Source organism: Cebus imitator, unplaced genomic scaffold (genome assembly GCF_001604975.1).
Source record: "Cebus imitator isolate Cc_AM_T3 unplaced genomic scaffold, Cebus_imitator-1.0 Scaffold389, whole genome shotgun sequence".
In the NCBI taxonomy this organism is placed as follows: Eukaryota; Metazoa; Chordata; class Mammalia; order Primates; family Cebidae; genus Cebus; species Cebus imitator.
Genome location: NW_016107704.1, coordinates 854893 through 868055, shown reverse-complemented (window position 1 = coordinate 868055; position 13163 = coordinate 854893). Strand labels below are relative to the sequence as shown.

At 44.7% G+C, this 13163-nt stretch overlaps 1 protein-coding gene across 2 annotated transcripts in view; it reads right to left on the bottom strand.

The window, feature by feature from the left end:
- The window catches only part of SFT2D1 (SFT2 domain containing 1), a 21548-nt gene extending 8515 nt beyond the window's left edge, over positions 1–13033 (bottom strand). The window contains exons 1-5 of one of the 2 annotated variants that reach the window (XR_005196824.1): positions 12855–13000; positions 3867–3889; positions 2548–2634; positions 1899–1981; positions 706–787 (exon numbers count right to left, since the gene is read on the bottom strand). Coding sequence is in view for 1 of the 2 variants with exons in the window: in XM_017508316.2 (XP_017363805.1) it covers positions 706–787; positions 1899–1981; positions 2548–2634; positions 12855–12917 (315 nt within the window). In the remaining variant the exon portion in view is untranslated. Of the gene's footprint in view, positions 1–705; positions 788–1898; positions 1982–2547; positions 2635–3866; positions 3890–12854 lie in introns of both variants that reach the window. The other variant, XM_017508316.2, reaches the window with a different exon arrangement.
- Positions 13034–13163: the final 130 nt, after the last annotated feature.

Genomic DNA, 13163 nt, shown 5'->3' with positions numbered 1-13163 from the left:
CCACAAGAGACACAGACCAGGTGAGTTAGGAGGCAGAGGCAGGGGGCAGAGACAGGATGCAGAGAGGATTTGGGTCCCCTTCCTGCCCACGATACACAAAACGATGATCCGCTGAACACCCAGCATGTACGAGAATGGAAACAACCCTTCTAACCGAAGTGTAAACTCTCATCTACCTGCCACCCAGTCTCAAGATAAGAGCGATGACCTGAGTGTGTGGATAGAACCCACAATGCAATGAAGGGCACATTTAGAGATACTGTTACGGGAGCCATGTTGTTAGAATTTGTCAAGTAGGCACACAGGGAAAGGACAAAAGCCAGATGACAAATAGTGCTAATTCTCCCTGGGAATATTCATATGGAAACTGAAGTAATCTGTCTATACCCACCCTCCAAAGGGTACAAACAATAAGCCCTTATGAAACCATCAGCAGGGCTTAAAAATGAAAGCACACTGAGCTTTAGCGTTCATTTAAATACACAGCTACACCGTTCCATATACGCAATAGAAGCAGGCTTTACCCAGCCAGCAGCCTTAGACAAAACTGTACCATCTGAACTCTATAACCACACAGCCCAGAGGATATAATTATCATATTCAACACAAGAAGTATACATACATAAGAACAGGTAATTATTCATAAAATAACAGTGCAAAGACTACTTCAATAAAAGTCTTAAAAAATAATCACTATTTACTTACAAGCATAATAATTGTTGCAAGCAATCTTGTTGTTTCAAACATTTTCTTCAGTTGCTTCACAGGTCCCATTAAAAAGCATGTACTATTAGAAACAAATAAAATTAGCTGAGGTACAGGTTCTACTAATTTATCTGGTTATGCAAAAATAAACCCCTTTTTAGAAAAAGAAACCCTGTTGGTTTATTTAATTAAAATCTCTCACTAAATCTGTTTTATTTTTTTCCTTAACTTATAAAGAAACTTTACAACTATTCCAATAGACATGCTATGGGTTTGAAGGTGCCGTGAGTATGGTGGTATGAAGCACGGATGGACGTGGCTGTGAGAACTCAGAACTCCTCCCTCTGAAAGGGATCAAAGGCCCTTAGAGGAGGGGCTGCCTGGAGGCTGCTCTTTCCTCCTGGGAGGACACTGGGATCTTCCCCTAGTGCTATGCATCCATCAGCAGGAAATCTAGCCTGCCAAGTGCCTTAACCTTGGACTTCAGGCCTCCAACTGTGAGACAAACTTCTATTCTTCCTAAGTTACCCAGTCTACAGTATTGCTACTGCAGCACAAAAGGGACTATGACAATTAACAACCCAAAGATATATCAAAGATTCTCGAAGAAGGATTCCCATCCTCCCCATCTAAATGAGCCCTCAGTCACTGCTGCCACACCCTATGTTAATTCTCTGCACAGCACCAATGCCATCCGATCTTTTCCTAGATTATGTGAACATCTTCATTAAAATGTAAGCTCCACAAGAGCAAGGCCTAGAGTGCAGCAGCTACCAGTCTGGGCTCTGAAGCCCACTGTCTGCAGGATTCCTGCCTCACCCATGCATAAGGTTCATCGCCACCGGCAGCACTGACTCCCCTGCTCTGTGCTATTATCTCCAGCTATAAATGGGATGATACTACTACTTACCTCATAAGCTTGTCATAATACATATAAACACTTTACAACAGTCCCAGACATACAGTAAGCGCCCCCAAAACGCTGGCTATTCCTAGCACTACCACCGTCTGTTACGGGAGATGGCATATAGCAGCGGTCAATACATACTTATTTAATGAATGTAAATCTTGTGGCTGAATTCACAATATGTACAGAGTTACAGAAACATCCTATTAGGAAAGTGCTTATTAGAAAGGCACATTTGGTAGCAAGAGCAAACAAGATATTTTGAGAAGCAAACTTGGCTACGTACCTGGCTAATGCAGCAAGATTGCCCAGGGTGTAAAACACTGCAAAAAGCTTTATGCCGCCCGGAAGCCACAGCAATCCAGTTCCCTAAGATACCATCATTATTTAAAAATGCTTTTATGATTTTAACGGTTAAAATATAAATGTGCTACTGTAATACAATTTCAATGTAATAATATAATGTTTAAATGCAAATCTGCTTGTAGATACTCTAGTCTGATTACACAGAAAAAAGTTAATTTTCAATGTTATACGCTAACTTGAATCTTCTTCCTATTTGCACTAGCATATATAAATGAGCCATAATAAAACTCTGTGCTTATCAGTAAATCTCACTCTATGTTAGTTAAATATTCATGTTAAATGGCAAGTATGAAAAGTAATAAACATCTAAATTACTGACTCTCCAGATCTTTTAACACATTGATAAATTTTTCTTAAATTATTTCAACAATCCACAAAACTCCCCAAAATATTAATTTCTACATATTTTCATTGATCTCTACCTCTTTATTTCAGTTCAATTAATATGTTCCACCAAAACAGTCTAACAGGGATTTAGTAAAGTACATTCCTTTTTGGTACTAAATGGAATTATTAGTCTAATACAATACAAAATAAAAATTATTAAACAATATAAAGCCTTAACTCACAAGAATAGAAAACAAAATGCCACATACGAAGCAGATGGCAAACCATTTCAATCTGGTGTTGAAACTAAGAGACGAGGCATCCAGGACCTTAACAAAGAATGGGAAATTTTAGAATATATTCTTAATTCACTATTTACCAATCTGATTCTTTATACTAAATTAAAGCAAAGTTTTAACACATAGTCTGAATCATCTATTTTGCATATCATAGTGTCACTTACAAATATTAAGATTCCACGGTTGTTACAGGCAATATAACCATGGTCTGGGTAGCAGATGATATTGAGGAATAACCATTAATTTTGCTAAGTCTGATAATGTGTTTCACAAAAGTCCTTATCTGTTGGGGACAGCCAATATACACTGATATGGATAAAATGACATAGGAGATACATTATAAAATACACAAAGATTAAAAAATACAGGGGGCAGATGAAACAAGCCAGGTAAAACACTGAAACTCTTGAGGCTGGGAAAGAGTATGCAGGGTTCACTATCAGTTCTTTCAGCCTCCATAGGACAAATTCCTTAGGCTCTGAGATGCAGAGTCTGAGGGGAGACAGGAACTGCTCTCAGCAGAAACCTTTAAGAACTGAGGGAAGCAAGATAGAGAAGCGGAAGGAACCAATCAACAACATGGTTTCACCCAGAGGACAGCTTGGGCCTGCAGTGCAAACGCACTGCAGTGAAAGTCCTGCCCTGAGGCAGAGGCTGGCCTTCTAGATGCCACCTCCCTTTAGCCGGTCATTGGCTGCAGGGTGGGGTGGAGTGGGATGACACCATCCAGGGTAGAGGATGCTGGCCACCTACAGAAGGGAGCCCGAGCAGTCCCAGCAGAGACCATCACAGCACTCACCAGACGGTGCCCATTCTAAGTTCTTTCAATCCAACCCATAAAAGCTTTGGGCCCCCTCCTCACCCACTGTAGAAACACATTGTGAAAAGATCATTTATTCTAGAGCAGCATTCCTATATGCTATGCAAATTCTAGCCAAATTATGTGGGGAAAAAAGTAGAAATTACATCTACTTTATACAGTATGTAACCCAGCATACAGTAGTGGTGAACTAAACACAGATTATTATACTATTAAAACATATTTTCCCAATAAGGCTGAAAAAGTATCTATTAACAGTAACTGTGTCAAAAAACTAGAAATATACAGTAAGGATTTACATTCCAAAATTTAAATTTCTAATTTATACTACCCCATCCACTTAAAAATACAACTATATGCTTATAATATATTTTCAAGAATAATGAAAAATGAGAAAGTTTTACATGCAATAGCTCAAAATACATTTGGTTACATTCCTTACCTCAAGAGATTAATGTGTGAATCCTTATGTAGCATGAAAAGTAGATAAAAATAACTAAGTATTCTGTAATGACACATATATCACTCTTCAATACACTTTAAATGTTTTTTAAGTTTTAATTCACAGACATTCTTGTTTCCAGCAATGTCATCTATTTATAGCAAAACTAAACACTTGATTTTAAACAAGTGAAATTGCCTATAAAAACATCTAAATTTCATTTTTACTGATCAGGAAGAATACACAGTAACTATATTTTAACTACACAGGACAGAATAAGCTGGAAAGACTGAACTACATAGCAAATGATCTGTTTTAAAAAAATGGAGACATGTTCATTAGCTTGGTTTAGCCATCCCACAAAGTATACATGTCAAAACATCATGCTGTACACAACATATACAATTTTTATTTGTCAATTAAAAATGGAAAGAATAAACTAATGATTTCTATAGATTAGTGTGAGTCCACAATGATGTGAGGATTTAATGAGAGGAAAGCATCCATTTTTACTTCTAAGTTTAAATCACAAGTTAAATTGTTGGTTTTCAATAGCCAGTTTTCTCTCAGCATGAAACGGCATGGTTATTTGTATAATAGTAGGTATTTTTTCCTCTTACTGCCATCTTCTATGTATTGATCTTTAAAGCGAAACAGCATGACAAATTATTTTCATTTGTAAACAATGGAATATTCTATCCACAAGCAAATGATTTGTCAAGTCTTGCAAATTGTCCAGGATACAGAAACAAACACAGATTTCCTAACTCCTAATTGGGAAAACTGCAAAATGCTTCCAACATGAAAGAAAACCTGGCAGTGCATCTTCCAACCAGGAGACAGATGGAACTCTGAGCCCCCAGGTTTGCTTATAAGAATTTTTTTTTTTTTGACAGCTTCACTCTGTTGCTCAGGTGTGATCTCAGCTGAATGCAACCTCCACCTCCCAGGTTCCAGTAATTCTCCTACCTCAGCCTCCAGAGTAGCTGGGACTACAGGCCCACACCACCACACCTGGCTAATTTTTTGTATTTTTAGTAGAGATGGGGTTTCACTATGTTGGCCAGGCTGGTGTCAAACTCCTGACCTCAAGTGATTGCCTGCCTCGGCCTCCTAAAATGCTGGGATTACAGGCGTGAGCCACTATGCGGGCCTGCTTAGCATAAGCATTTATGTGCTGCCTTCTTTTACCACCAATCAGGAGCAATCCCAACAAAACCAGCAACTTTGTTAATTCTTAAATTTAGTCTTACAAAAGAAACAAAATTGCCACCTCTTCCTCTCCCCAAATCAAATCATTATACTTATTTGTTGCCACAGGAAGAGGAAGCCAGGAGAACATGCTGCCCTTCAGCAAGCGCCACACTCCCCATTCTCAGGCGCTCTCTTCCTGTCGCAATAAACACAGCACTGCTTGCAGCTAGTACTTCATTAATATTTTTTTAAAAAGTAGGTGAGAAACGTTACAGATGAAAATGTAGTCCTAGCAGCAACAACATGAAGACTGAATGAGTGGTTCCCACAGCACAGCTGAAACCCACTCCTGTAAGTGACGGAGAAGCTGGGGAACGGCTCTAATCCACGAAGCGCCAGGAAACAGCGGAGCTGGAAGGACCTGAGCCTTGCTCCTGGGCTACTGCCATCTCAACACAGGAAACACACACAGCTTTTGACTAATGATGACACTGAACCCAGTATTCCTCCCACTTCTTTTTCAAAATACCCATGGGTATAAAAAGACAAAGCTGTGTAGACAAGTGAGAAAAAGACACAGGCATCTGCAGACCCTCTGGGGTGGGCTCCACCCCATACCCTCCTCCAGGAGCTCTGCTCCTCAGGGTCATTCCAGGCAGAACTGCCGCTCCCCCAGCTCCCTGCTCACCACACCTGCTGCTGGGGGCCACACTTTTGAGAGCCATCCTCTTCCTCCTCCTCATTCAGCACTCTTCATCACAGGGCCTACCCGGATCCTTGCAGCAATCCGCACGGTTTCCACGTCCACGTGGGCAGCCTGGCCTTTCTGTTCCTCATGCCCTAATCTCCAATGGCCTCTACCCTCCACTCCACTCAGCGACCCATCCCAAGGAAGTCTTTGAACCCGAAATTACCCATCTCCAAAATTCCAGCTGCCACTCTCTGACCTGTTTCTTCCTGGCAGCAGGCTGGTTCCTTGGCTCCCATCATGCTGACTGCTTAGCCTTCTGGACGCCTCATCAGCCGTTCTCCTCTCCTTTTTTCAGTGGCTTCGACAGGACATTCAAATTCCCTTTCTGCTGCCTCCACCTGGGAAAATCCAGAGTGCTGCTTTCCCTCGTCTTGCTCTAGGAGGTGCTGAGCTGAGCACTGCTGGGTGGAGTCAGGCACAGGGCAGGGGTTCCTGAGCCTGTCCTCATCAGCCCCCCACAGCCTGCAGACGCCACTGCCTGGCAAGCTAAGGCTTCTTGTTTTACCTCAACCTGCATTTTACTCTAACTCGCTTTAAACCTCTACTTCCTGCCCCATGCTTCCATTCTTAGCAGATAGCCTCCCCTACTTCACACACAGAAACCCAAAGCCATCAATGGGAACTCCCTTACCTTCCTACTGCTACCAAACCACCAAACCCAGAAAGAACACCCATCCTCTCGTCCTTTCCTGTTTCCCACAGAGCTGAGATCCACCTGTCCACCCTGCTTTACAGCCAACCCCTTACCTGCTCAGCGAATTTATGCTATCGGGCTTTTTCCTCTAGTGAACCATGTTCTCGCTGTCTGAAACTGTGTCCATCAACTTTTAAACATGCTGAAGCCCCTTCCATCTTAAACAAACAGACTTCACCTTCTAGCCCCTGCACATTCATCCATCCATCCATCCATCCACCCACCCACCCACCAACTGGCTCAATAAACACTGAGTTCTGCTATGTGCCTGTCCTAAGTGCTGGGTAAGGTGTCCAGCTCCTGGTTAAAAAATCTATGTGCTGGCTGCTACAACAAATATACCAAAGGCCAAGCACTGTGGCTCATGCCTGTAATCCTAGCACTTTGGGAGGCTGAGGCAGGCAGATCGCTTGAACCCAGGTTCAAGACCAGCTTGGGCAATATGGGGAGACCCAATCTCTACAAAAAAATACAAAAATTATCCAGGTATGGGGGCACATGCCTGTGGTCCAGGCTACTCGGGAGGCTGAAGTGGGAGGATCACCTGAGCCCGGGAATTGGAGGTTGCAGTGAGCCAAAATCATACCACTGTACTCCAGCCTAACTCAGAGTCACTCAAGGAGCCTGAAGTGCTGTGGAGGCTCATCACCAGAGGGTTGAGCTTTGAAACAACTGATGAGAACCTGAGAAGCCATTTTGAGCAATTGATATCCAAACACCAAGCACTCCAGGGGCTTTCACTATGCCACTGTGGAGGAGGTGGATGCAGCCATTAATGCAAGGCCACACAAGGTAGACGGAAGAGCTGTGGAACCAAAGAGCTGTCTAAGAAGATTCTCAAAGACCAGGTGCCCACCTAAATGTGAAAAAGATATGTGTTGGTGGCATGAAAGAAGACACTAAAGAACATCACTTAAGAGATCCTCAACAGTATGGAAAAACTGAAGTGACTGAAATAATGACTGACAGAGGCAGTGGCAACAAAAGAGGCTATGCCTTTGTAGCCTTTGACAACCATGACCCTGTGGACAAGACTGTCACTCAGAAATGCCATACTGTGAATGATCACAACTGTGAAGTTAGGGAAGTCCTGTGAAAGCCAGAAAACGGTGAGTGCTTCATCCAGCCAGAGGTCAAAAGTTCTGGAAACTTTTGTGGTGGTTGTGGAGGTGGTTTTGGTGGGAATGACGACTTTGGTTATGGAGGAAACTTCAGTGGTCATGGTGGCTTTGGTGGCTGCTGTCCACAGTTGTTGCAGTGGATAGAGTGGCAGAGGGGATGGCTGTCATGGATTTGGTAATGATGGAATCAATTCTGGAGGTGGTGGAAGCACCAATGATTTTGGCAATTACAACAATTAGCCTTCTAATTTTGGACCCATAAAGAGAGGAAACTTTGGAGGCAGAAGCTCTGGCCCCTACTGTGGTGGAGGCCAATACTTTGCCAAACTACAAAATCAAGGTGCTATGGCGGTTCTAGTAGCAGCAATAGCTACCTTGGCACTGGCAGACGATTTTAACCCCTTTAAGCCTGAGGTTGCAATTTTTCTTTGAATTTGAAAAATCAGACCTTGACGATGACCTTGAGAAAGTAGAATATAAATAACTCCCATATGCTTAGCATTCCAATAATGGAACACTGGGCATAAATGGGTTCCAAAAAAGAAGGTGGCTATGGCGGTTCCAGTAGCAGCAGTAGCCATGGCACTGGCAGAAGACTTTAATCACTGCCAGGAAACAAAGCTTAGCAGGAGAGGAGGGCCGGAGAAGTAACAGGGAAGCTACAGGTTACAAGGCATTTGTGAACTCAGCCAGCCAAGCACAGTGGTGGCAGAGCCCAGCTGCTACAAAGAAGACATGTTTTAGGCAACACTCATGTGTATGAGCAAAAAACTCCAGGACTGTATTTGTGACTAATTTTATTAACAGGTTAGTTTCCGTTCTGCAGAAAGTATCAAGCATTCCAACAAAGGGTTTTAATGTAGTTTTTTTTTTTTTTTTTTCTTGGATCCATGCTGTTGATTGCTAAATGTTAATAGTCTGATCATAACGCTGAATAAATGTGTCTTTTTTAAAAATGTGCTATGTAAAGTTAGTCTCCTCTGAAGCCATCTTGGTAAATTCCCCCACCGGTGTGAAGTCAGAATCCCTCAGGGTAATGTCAGGTTTTACCTGGAACTTATTTACAATCTGCTTGGGTGGAGAGCCACTCTCTTCAGTAAGCCTGGTGTAGCTGAACTGACAGTTACTGTTGTGACCTGCAGTTCAACACGAAAGGTGATCGCCCAAGCAAAATCATAGAATTATTGGTTATAAAAATGATGTCGGCACACCCCATGCAAAATATCTAAACTGAATAATGATACCAGATAGCATTTTAGATGGGAATGAAGCTTGTGCATCATCCATAATCGTAGCCAATAAACGATTTAATTCTCTTAAAAAAATGCTGTGAACTGGGTAGCTTATAAACAACAGACACTTATTTCTCACAGTCCTAGAGACTGGAAGTTCATGGTCAAAGCACCAGCAGATTCCGCGTCTGATGAGGACTCCTCTCTGGTTCATAGATGATGCCTTCTGAGTCCTCACATGGTGGAAAGGGCAATGGGTCCTTTTTTCCCTCAACTTCCCAGGTTCAAGCAATCCTCCCACCACAGCCTCCCACATAGCTGGGACCACAGGTACACACCATCATGCTCAACCAATTTTTTAAAATTTTTTGTAGAGATGGGGTCTTGCCATGTTGCCCAGGCTAGTCTTGAACTCCTGGGCCCAAGCAGTCCTCCTGCCCCAGGCTTCCAAAGTGCTGGGATTACAGGTATGAGCCTGTGGTGTGGCGCCTCTTTTATTAGGGTATGAATCCCATTCCTGATCACACCCCAAAGCCCCTCCTGTTCATATCATCACCTTGGGAATTAAGTTTGAACATAATAATTCTGGGGGGACACAAACATTCAGAACATAACAACTGTGAGTGATTTCGGGGTTGGCCACAGGCAATTACACAGGCTCTTGGCTCTCCCTGGCAGGCCTCCTGGGGAACACACCCTCTGCACACACCAGACTTGGAGCACTGCCCAGGTACTGCAGCCCCTGGGGAGGTGCAGTCAAGGCCCCATTCGGCCAGCCACGCCTTTTCATGTATTTCCCTCCTTAGCCCAGTGCCTTCTTTCCCAGGGATCCTTATTTAAGGCTGTGGGAGTGGAAGGGACCCCCAGCTGGCATATACCCAGCACAGCGACTGGGAAGCTATCTTGACCATTCTACCTTTGCCCCTCACTTGGCTGAAACCCGTCACTTCCCTGCCCTTAATTCCAAGGGACATTTTCGAGACTTCAGTATCCTTTCCAACTCAACAGCACAGGACACTTCACTCCCTCCCGCGTGCAATGTTTTCTTCAACTCTCACCTCCTATCAGCTCTCCTGACTGTCCTCCCACCTCACCAGCTGCTCCTTCCGGGCGTCTCCTCTGCCACTTTAGCTTCCTCTCACTGGAAAGACAGCTTCTTCCTCGACTTTCTCTGCACTCTCCTCCTAACCACCTCGCCCAGACCCACCACAGGAATAGTGAAGGGAAGTAGATAAGGTAGGTATTATATTTACAATCTTTTTTTTTTTTTTTTGAGAGTTCTTGCTCCGTCGCCCAAGCTAGAGTGCAGTGGCGTGATCTCAATTCACCGCAACCTCCCGGGTTCAAGCTATTCTCCTGCCTCAGCCTCCTGAGTAGCTGGGACTACAGGTGCACGCCACCACGCCTGGCTAATTTTTGTATTATGAGCAGAGGCAGGGTTTCACCATACTGGCCAGGCTGGTCTTGAACTCCTGACTTTGTGATCCGCCTGCCTCGGCCTCCCAAAGTGCTCAGATTACAGGCGTGAGCCACTATTCCCAGCCCATATACTTATAATCTTCTAAGTGGAAAAGGCAGCGAGAGCTTACATTGTATAATATTAGGCATTTTTCTCTCATTACCATCTTCCACATGGTGATCTTTGAAGTGAAACATGATAAATTAATGCCACCAGTCTGCTCAAAACCCAAAGGCTTCCTGTCATGCTCAGAGTAAAGCTAAAATCCTTTCTATGGCCTATGAGAAACCCCACAATTGAGAATCCCCCTTCCTGCCTCACTTTTTCTCTTGTACTCATCCCTCTTCTCTGTCCCCCTTCTCCAGGCCCTCTGGCCTCCTTACTGGCCTTGAACATGCTGGCCACACTCCACTTGGGACTCCATATTTGCCGTGCCCTCTGCCTTGGAGGCTCTTATTCACAGGATGCCAGACATCCCAGTAGCTCTTCTGAGCTATGCTCATATGGCACCGTGGCAGGGAGGCCTTATCTACATAATATGGCAACCCCAAACTCCTCAACCTGCTCTGACTTTTCCTGTGGCTGTTTGACACATTATATACTTACTTGTTTGTTCACTGTTTCCTCCAATTAAAATTTAAGTTCCATGCAAAAGACTTCTTTGTGTTGGTCACTGTTATTAACAACTGCATCTTGAACTATGCCAAATATATGTGGGAACTTGAATATTCAATAATGAGATCACGTCCTCTGGACTCACGGTGCTTGTATATACAGCCGGTTACTCTAATCTTTGATTACTTCTCCACCTATCTTTCACCTCTCTAGACAGTGAGCTCAAGATAAGTGACGTCACATTTGCATCTCCAAAGTTTAGAGTAGCACGATCCAATAGAACTTTCTGCAGTGCAAATGTTCTATATCTGCCCTATTCAATACAGTAGGCTTCAACCACATGTGCCTACTGAACACAGGAAATGTGGCTGCTGTGACTAAGGAACTGAATTTTACATTTTATTTAATTTTAATTAATTTAAATTTAATTGAGGCAGGCGCGGTGGCTCAAGCCTGTCATCCTAGTTTTTTGGGAGTTCAAGATGGGCGGATCACTTGAGGTCAGGGTTCAAGATCAGCCTAACATGGTGAAACCCATCTCTACTAAAAAAAAAAAAAAAATTAGCCGGCAGTGGTGGCAGGTGCCTGTAATCCCAGCTACTCAGGAGGCTGAGGCAGGAGAATTGTTTGAACCTGGGGAGGCGGAGGTTGCAGTGAGATCGCACCACTGAGCTCCAGCCTGAGCAACATAGCGAAGACTCTATCTCAAAAAAAAAAAATTAATTGGCCACACGTGGCTGTGGTAATAATGTATGGTACAGCACAGATGTAGAACGTCAAGTGGAGCACAAAATAGTGGCTCAAAAAACGTCACCTTAGTTGGGTAAGCCACATAGTGCCTTACTGACATTACTGTTTATAGGTTCTCGTATTACTATTTACAGAGTTACAGGGTGCAATGAGAACACATACTTGTCTTATATTGTGTGAACCCAAAACGCTAGCCCAGAACTCTGCCCACAAGAAGTGCTGAATAAGTATAATGACAAGGAAGGAAGTCAGGAAGAGACAAATAGGAGATCCTTATAAAATACGATTCATTTTTAAATGTTCAACTTCTGTGACAGCACACAACAATAACATGCAATATAATCGCATGCAATAACAAAAATTCTCATGCGCAGTTCCTGCCCCACTGCTATTTTAACCTTCTTGCTGGAGGAAGTAACACTTACCAAGTCTCGTGGGTAAGGCGCAGACACAAGGGCTTTTATTAAGAAAAAAAATCTCTTACCAGGGCTCGCTACCTTTCACTTATCAATGTCCGATTTGTTTTTCCTCCAGTTTCCCTATTTCCAAAAGAACACACAGACACACACACACACTGCGCTGTTTTTCCTACAGTTTCCCTATTTCCAAAAGAAAACACACACACACACACCCTGCCCCATAGACCTCCAGAGGCAAACAGGTGCTACCTTTCACTTATCAACGTCCGGGTTGTTTTTCCTCCAGTTTCCGTATTTCCAAAAGAAAACACACACACACACACACTGCGCCTCATTTACCTCCAGAGGCAAACAGGTGCAACAAGCCGAGGGGCCTGGCTCACTGCAGCTCGCAGGATAACGCCCTGCACGGGTGCTGCACCGCCGGAGGCCAGACCCCGCACAAGGCTCCGAAAACCGAGCAGGGCGTGGGAGGACAGATGATGCTGGACAGCGAAGGCAGGCATTAGCGGCTTCCTGAGAGTCAGGAGGCCAGACGGGGAAGTCGGAGGGTAGGTCTCAAAGTGGGCTAAAGTAGACCCCATGGAAATCGGGAAAGTTCTCAGAATCTCCCCGGGAAGCAGGCTGAGCCCTCCTAAATCCACCGGCCCAGCAGAGGACGCCCAGACCCACGGCCTCGCAGCTACTCCACCCGCTCCGCGCGTCCTCACTGCGACCGGGACGGCGGGCAGCCCCAGGGCGCGGGTTCGCTACCTGCGCGGTCAGGCCCTGCTCCTCGTCGTCCTGGCCGCTCAGGACCCGCCGCAGCTTCTCCATGGCCTCGTTCCCGGGCGGTAGCGCCCGCCACTCCACCGCCGGCCCCTGGCGCCCTCCAGGAAACCCCGAACCCGACTCCCCACAGACCGGCCAAAGGTCTGGCCCGCCCACTTCCGGCGCGTCTGCGCGGCCTCGGCGGCCGCCGTAGCACTCTGCGCATGCTCGCCAGCCTTCTCCTCAGGCCTGTCGGAGGTCGGTGAAGCCCGCGGAGCGGGCGCAGGCGGTAGGGGTGTCCCGTCCCGTTGT